This window comes from Brienomyrus brachyistius, chromosome 24, assembly GCF_023856365.1.
Source record: "Brienomyrus brachyistius isolate T26 chromosome 24, BBRACH_0.4, whole genome shotgun sequence".
Classification (NCBI taxonomy): Eukaryota; Metazoa; Chordata; class Actinopteri; order Osteoglossiformes; family Mormyridae; genus Brienomyrus; species Brienomyrus brachyistius.
The window spans coordinates 8,387,383-8,395,225 of NC_064556.1; the positions used below are offsets into that span (position 1 = coordinate 8,387,383).

General features: G+C 42.4%; 1 protein-coding gene across 1 annotated transcript; it reads left to right on the forward strand.

The window, feature by feature from the left end:
- Positions 1 to 757: 757 nt before the first annotated feature.
- On the forward strand, positions 758 to 6,537 carry LOC125720142 (protein NLRC3-like). The gene is made up of 7 exons (XM_048995278.1): positions 758 to 912; positions 1,224 to 1,502; positions 1,620 to 1,742; positions 2,672 to 2,758; positions 3,769 to 3,892; positions 4,092 to 4,332; positions 4,526 to 6,537. Exons 2-7 carry the CDS (start codon positions 1,270 to 1,272, stop codon positions 6,082 to 6,084), a joined length of 2,367 nt encoding a protein of 788 aa, XP_048851235.1. The 5' UTR covers positions 758 to 912; positions 1,224 to 1,269; the 3' UTR covers positions 6,085 to 6,537.
- The last annotated feature ends 1,306 nt before the right edge of the window (positions 6,538 to 7,843 follow it).

Genomic DNA, 7,843 nt, shown 5'->3' on the forward strand with positions numbered 1-7,843 from the left:
TCAGTCAGATTTTAAAAATTGAACTGTTACATTTTTCCCAACGTGATGACCCTGTCTTGCAACATTTCTCCTTTAAAAAATAAATTCTGTGTAAATGTGTTTCCTGTTGTACTGGGAAATCCTGACGTACGCTTTTATTAATGATGCAATTACAGTGTTTTGTCTTCTCTTGATAACACATCTCAAACACATTGAAAACTGGCTGTTTATATGTTTTATTCCCTAGTCTTAATTATTGTGTCGTGTTATTTGGGTCAAAAGTGTAGGCAAAAGAAGGGTAATATGGTTTATGGGAAATTCCGTTAAATGCAAGTGTTTCCGCGTGTAGAGCAGGAACAGAAGGCTCTGTTATCTCCAGCACATTTCAAAGAACTCAGATTTTGGTTAAGATTAGAAGACGTAATTACCTTTCGTTACTTTCCACTATGATTTATAAAGAGATGCATTTACGCAAACGCGAAAATTTTATTTTCATTTTTAAATAATTTCATTATTTGATTATTTTAATACACTTCTATATAATGGTGGCAAATTCAAAATTGCACTTTGAAAATAAATTAAGAAAAATACAGTTTAAAATATATTTTTAAAATGCATTAGTAAAGGACTATGAACTGATCATTACACCACCGGCTGCGTACGTTTTAAATAATTTGGCCACTAGATGTCATCCAGAATTTATGTTTCAGTTGTTTCCAAATTGTTTCCATCTCTCAAAAGCCACGTTTTTGCGAACACTACTTGTAGGCATTGCTCTGACGTCCACTGTGCCTATGAGAAGCTCCGTTCCTGAGCTCAGACATTTCTGCTCCAGCGTCCTTCAGTTTCCCACAATGCAAAAGGACGCGAAACCGAAAGTAAGCAGGTCTCCTCCGTCACCATTACACATGAAAACACGGAAGCTGAGAGAAGGTGAGTAGCTAAGACAAAAGCTAATTTTACAAAAGCTACGTTTCACGTTTACCTGAGCGGTTCTAGTGTTTTAAACGCCATTACTAACTGATCGATGCCTGAACTTTAACGTAGCAAGACTGCTGCGTGTGAGAGAATTGCGCTTTTTGCGGTAAATAGCTAACTAAACGCAGCCCGGCTAAAAAAAATTACTTCATTAAATGTCGAGCTGCTGTTAATTTTCAGGAATTTGTATTTTACAGCTAATACTAGAGTAATTTGTTTTCGTAATAGTACTAGGTAACTGAATTCTGTTACTTGGTTTTTATCAGGACAGCAATTTCGTCTGGACCGAAGCCAGACCGACGCTAACCCAAAATGAGCATAACAGAGGAGCAGGAGGGGTGGGACACGGCGTCCCAGAGCATCTCTCTGGACATTGAGGAGTCAGACTCTGAGATGTCTGCTGGCTTTGAGGATGAGGTCCAAGACCCAAACATGCACCTAGAGGTTGAGGGGGGTGCTGGGGCCTCCCCAATGAACGTATCCCAGGAATTTGAGATTGGTGCAGCCGAGCATGTGTTGCGTATTGCCCACCTCGAAAGTGGCAGGTGAAGTGGTGTCACTGTCAAATCAAGCAATATTGTGAGCTAACTAATGGCCACGTCACTGTGAGGCAGCCCCAGTAGGGCTGAATGATACATGCTTTGACCTTTCCCATGTGGCAGGTACTGGCAGGAGGCCTCATCACCAGCCCCCAGCTACCAGTCAATGGAGAGTGACCCTGAGGTCAAGGGCCCTGAGGAGCAGGCCACCACATCTAAGAAGGAGCTGCTTTCAACACATACAAAGTACAAGGACACGGCATTAGCATACAAATACACAGGCTGCAGGGAGCCCATGTACACACTGCACACGTTCACAGTGCAGTCATACACGCCTGCAAGCACAAGACCTATCACATCCTATGCACATGCAAGCAAACGTAAAGAAACACTGTGGACACACGACAGAATCGAATATGAGGTCCTGCAGTTAGTAGGGAGGTAATGAGAAGCTGTTGTGGGTGAGATTGGGGTACCATAATGATGCATCGAGCAGTGGGACACCATATGATGCTGTTTTGTCACAAAAACAAAATTTATTAAATTACACAGTACATTTTATATATGTATACAGTACTGTGCAAAAGTCTTATGCAGTCCAAAGAAATGCTTAAGCTATTAATCTTGGTAGTAAGTGCACTTTTGCTCAGAACAAAAAACTCACAATTTAGCGTTAGAACATGTGCAAATTAAGAGTAACAAAAGTTACTGATATCTAGTTGGATGGCTAGATGAACACTGCTTCAGTTCCCAAACTTCTCCTCAGGGGGCACCTCAACCATTCCACGTGTCTGTTAAATTTCACTTCTAGCTCATTTAATTAACTTAATTAGTTTTGAGAAAAATCAAAGAGACATTTACTAGCTATACAAGTGCAAGTGGCCGAGGCAAAAATGCATGGGTGTATTGCATGGTTGCCGGAAATTATTTGGTGATTTTAGCTTAGCTTGTGAAATGGCTAAGCTGACACACTTTGACGGGCATAATAGCATAGTTTTACACCAACATGAATATCGTTCAAATATTGTTTTCTTTGGCTGCATAAGAGTTTTGCACAGTACTTTATATTACATATAAAAATACACACACGTGCAGCGGGGTCACACGACTTCCCTGCACTGCCGGCCTCTTTAGAGGGAGCCCTGTGGGTGATGACCTGTCTGATTCTTTGGCAGACTCCAACTGGAGGAACCAGACTCGCCTGCCTCTAGCTGCTACTCTTTCAACAGTGATGACTCTGCCGAGCCGGTCAGGAAGCCAAAGTGAGCCTTACAGCCGGCCCTCAAACAGCTTCCGCCTCTTTCACTTATTTTATCCAAAGTTAGCTAACGGTTGTATATATTCAATCATTTGTAGACTGCATGTACAGTGGGCTGTATAAGCTGTGTACCATTTCACAGCAGCGCACATGGCGCCTGTTTGCCAACGGCACCACCAGGTTTCCTAAATGACAGCCATGGAGTTGGATGAGGTTATGTTAAGTAGATTTGTTTAATAAAGCTAGAATGAGGAGGGCTTTTAAACTCACCATTTGTTTTGGCACATTTGCTTCAGTAGGTCCTTATCACTAAACTAAACAATAGTTTTGTAAATGCGTAATACAATGGAAACTGCTTAAAGTGATCATGTCTGTCTGGGTGAAATTGATCGGTATAAGCGGATGATCGTTATAACCGATTTTTTTTTCTTTGTCTCAAGCGGATTACCAGCTAATTCACATTTGTACATTTATTTATTATATGAATAATAATCCAGCGTCACTATTTGCTGGATTTTATTGACTCTAAAAATACAGTACAACAGTTTCAAATGGTTTTCAAAGTATTGTACAAATTAAATTACTGAACTGTGTATAATTTAAATATGCTATAATACAATGTAGTACTATACATAAAATACAGACAGGTTACCACAAAGCAAAATAGGGCTATAAATTTAAAATAAAACAAAAAAACAATTGCAGTTGTTGTCATGTATTTAAAAAAAAAAAAACACTGTACGCGGAGTACTTGATTACTATAAGCAAATTATTTAAACAGTATTTGTACAGGATTGATTCTGTTCCAAGATTTTTGATCCATATAATAGGTTTATCACTATAACCATGATCACTAAAAGCAGTTTCCACTGTAGTTATGCATTTAATAGTACAATTGTTTCCATCGATACTTTGAACGGATCCTTGGCCAACTGAAGCTTAACATCAGTTTATGTCTATCTCTTAGCCGAAAGATCCATGCTGCTTTCTGTGATGCAGTTGTCTGTTTCTCAGGCCTCGGTGTCAGAAACCTCAGCAGATAAGCATCCCAGTGCCGCCACCCAGACCAGAAGTTTACAGTCTCCTGGCTCCATCTGAAATGAGGCACCCCTCAATTACTTTTGATTTCATGTTCAGTGTGAGTTCATGGAAACAACTTTATTTTCAAAGTAGCTGGACAGATTCTACTCACTGTGATGTAAATTAACTCACTATTAATGAAGCTACATGCTCACACCCTGGTGTAGATGGTGGACTTCTGAGCACCCTACATGGCGGTGAGCTGAAGAGTTCTCGAATGACTCAATTGATCATGCATGTTCTTATTTCTGAAACAGACACTAATGTCGGCGCTGCGGAGACTGGCACAGGAGGAGTTTGCGCTCTTCAAATGGAATCTGCGAAAGCATTACCCAGAAATCTTTGACAACTCAACTGAAGAAAAAGATGTTTTGGACCTGGTGGATGATATACTGCAGAAATGTAACCTGGATGGATCTCTGAGAATTACCCTGAAGACCCTGACAGACATGAAGCTGAAGAGCACTGCAAATTACCTGCAGGAGCTGATCAAGAGACGTAAGATCTGTTACTGCTTAGAAATTGCTACAGGAGTACTTGGCTGGTTAAATCAATGCTGTCAAATGTACTGAGAGATATGGGTCATTCATATACTTCAAGAATTGTGTGCATATTCATGCCATCGGTCTTGAGTTTTCTTCATTCTTTATTGCTAACATTGTTTTTGTTCTGCCTCTGCCCTCTCCCCCAGGTGAAGCACAGTATGAGCTGAAGCTTTCTCTCAAGAGGAAGTATGAGTACATATTCGAGGGAGTAGCAAAGCAGGGCGAGCAGACAGTCTTCAGTGACATATTTACAGATCTCTACATCACTGAAGGTGGCAATGGCGGCATCAACAAGGAGCATGAGATCAGGCAGACTGTGCCACCCAAGAGGGTTAAACGAGAGGTGATTGTCAATTGCAATGAGATACTCAGCCTTGCTGCTGTTGAGAAGCACCACACACGCTCGGTGCTTTCCAGGGGCATTGGTGGCATCGGCAAATCCGTCTGCGTGCAAAAGTTCATTCTGGACTGGGCAGAGGACCGTAATCATCAGCATATATACTTTTTGCTCCCAATCCCCTTCCGGGAGCTGAACCTGATGCAGAGTGGCTCCTACAGCCTTATGCAGCTGATCCATAGTTTCTTCCCGGAGTTGAAGGAGCTTGAGACCCTGGACAGTCAGGAATGCAAGGTTTTGTTCATCTGCGATGGACTGGAAGAGTCTCGTCTGCCCCTCAACTTCGCCTTCAATGAGTGTTGGTGTGACACAACCCAGCCCACTACATTGGACAAGCTGGTGACCAACCTCATCAAGGGAAACCTGCTGCCCTCAGCTCAAATATGGATCATTTCGAGACCTTTCAGGTCCAGCCGCATTCCCCCAGAGTGCATTCATTGCCTGTTGGAAGTGAGAGGTTTTAATGACGCGCAGAAGGAGGAGTACTTCAGAAGGAGGCTCCGGGACCCTGAGCTGGCCAACAGAGTGATTGAGCATGTGATTTCGATGAAAACCCTTCATGTCATGTGTCATAATCCAGTCTTCTGCTGGATCATTGCCACAGTCCTTGAGCGTGCATTCCACAGTGCAGGTGACAAAGAGGTGCCCAGAACTCTGACCCGGTTTCTCACACACTTTACACTCATTCAGATGAAGCAGATGCAGCAGAAGTACCATGGGAGACCTTCTGATGACAAGGAGTTTGACATAGATTTCCTTCTCAAATTGGGGAAGCTGGCGTTCTGGATGCTAGAGAAGGGAGAGGAGACATTGTCAGAAAGTCACTGGCGGGAGAGTGGTGTTGACTTTGATGACACAGTGGTTCATTCTGGCTTGTGCACAGAAATTTACCAGGAGGAGTTTGTGATGTATCAGTCGAAGTTGTACTGCTTTGTGCACCTGACAGTCCAGGAGTATCTTGCTGCTGTGTATGTTTTTCTCTCATTTAAAGTACAGCAGAAAAATGTGTATGAAACACAGTTAGGAAAACTGAGTAGGATGTTCAAAGAACCATCCCTGCTTGATGTGCACAGATATGCAATAGATAAGGCCTTGCAGAGTGAGAATGGACATCTGGACATTTTTCTTCGTTTCCTGCTTGGCCTATCAGGGGAGTCCAACCAGAACCTTATGAGAGAACTGTTGGGCCAGGCAGCAAGTAGCTCACATGGTACAGAAGATACTGCCCAATACATTAATGACAAGATGCGGAAACATCCTGAAAAATCTAGAATCCTGTCTCTCTGCCTGAATGAGCTGAGGTCTTGATCATAGGTTCCTCATAAGAACATATGAAATCTACAAACGAGATGAGGCCATTCGGCCCATCCAGCTCATTTGGGGAGAACTCAACTAATGGCTCAGAATTGTTAAATTCTAGCTCTGATTTAAAGGAACATAAGAATATAAGAAATCACGGACTTGTCCTTCAGTAATGAGGTGATGTGCTGTTCTTGATCTGACCTGCATCTTCAGAACTTTGTAGTAGCCGCCTGAAGTATTGGAGTAGTCTGAGATTTGATGATCTCTACACCTTGTCACCCCCATATTACTGTATAAGTACCATGCAAAGTATCAAGTTTCTCTCCAGTGTGTCTGTTACATGCATGTGAAAAGCCTTTGAATGCAAGAATTGATTTTAATTTAATAGGTGGGGAGTAAATGCACCTCCATCTTTAAACTTTTGAAATGAGATTATAAATGATTTTTAATTAAGAAAAATGCTGACTCTGTCCTTGTCTTTTAACAAATCAGTGAGGAAATGAAGTGTCCCTGTCTGACTAGGAACCGGATTGCATTTCACCCCAAATGTTGACAATTCCTGTGCAAAAAGATCTCTGTGTCAGGTGACAGGACCATAGATTACCCCTGTCGTGTGTCAGGACAAAAGGTGACTCTTGTACTAAGTGAATGACTAACCAACGATTGATCCCTGTGCCATGCTGTGGCACTAATGGATATCTATAATTAGCAATTGGGGGGGAATCTATTTGCATACAGCAGCAAGGAACATAAGACACATACCATAAGCTATACACATTGTCCAATGAAATTTTAGAAAAAAATTAAAATAGTTCTGTGCAGTGAAGGGAGTGGGCCAGTTTGTCTCCCAGTGTGCCAGTTTGTCTCCCAGTGTTTGTGACCCATGATGGTCATATCTCAGCTGACTACGGCCCCACATCCTGGTACAGTCCTTCTGACACCCGTCAGACTTACATATTACTCATATTGCACTCTAAATAATTTCTGCCAAAATGCCATTTCAAGGGGAAAACTGAAATTAAGCATATCTTTTCCATCTTGACAGATAACGTAACAGATAACAAAGCCAGAATATACTTGTTAACTGTATAAACTGCTGTAAATGCGTTCTTGCAAAATATGGCGGTTGACATGTAATTTTGTCTATATAAGAGAAGGTAAGATGAGGAATGGATGGATCAATAAAAAGTCCAAGTATGAAAGAGCTGTTATTTTCAAATATCTGATATATAGAGAAATGCAACAAATTTATTTTTGTATAGCGCATTATCACAACATTACATCGTCTCAAAGTGCTTTACAGCATCCGCACCCAAAGCCCCCAGTGAGCAAGCCAAGGGCAACAGTGGCAAGGAAAAACTCCCAAGAAGGAAGAAACCTTGGGAGGGACCAGACTGAAAGGGGGAGCCCATCCTCCAGGGGGCAGCAAAGGGAGCCCTAACCCTAACCAGACCCAGAGGGGGAGCCCATCCTCCAAGGGCCGGTATGGATAGTCAAATAGGAGAGATGGTTTAGTGCCAAGTCACACTGTCCCAATCATAAGATTTGAGAAATAACTGGAGAGCAGGGAGGATGACAAGCCAGTGCTGAGTCTTCCAATCGCCAGGCAACTAGAGGTAAGGCATTGAGTCATACATGGAAGATGACACAGGCAGAACGGCGAGCTGGATGCAGGGACGTCACTGGTGGTGGCGACGTCACATGTAGTAGGATATGCTGGACATCTTGATAGATTGAGGTCTCCAGGCATCACCCCCCAGGAGGA

Excerpts from the sequence above, each read along its gene's own strand:
- LOC125720142 (XM_048995278.1), top strand. The coding sequence starts at position 1,270 with ATGAGCATAACAGAGGAGCAGGAGGGGTGGGACACGGCGTCCCAGAGC. Across the intron at positions 1,503-1,619 it reads GCCCACCTCGAAAGTGGCAG|GTACTGGCAGGAGGCCTCAT; the intron begins GTGAAGTGGTGT and ends CCCATGTGGCAG. Across the intron at positions 1,743-2,671 it reads CTGCTTTCAACACATACAAA|ACTCCAACTGGAGGAACCAG; the intron begins GTACAAGGACAC and ends ATTCTTTGGCAG.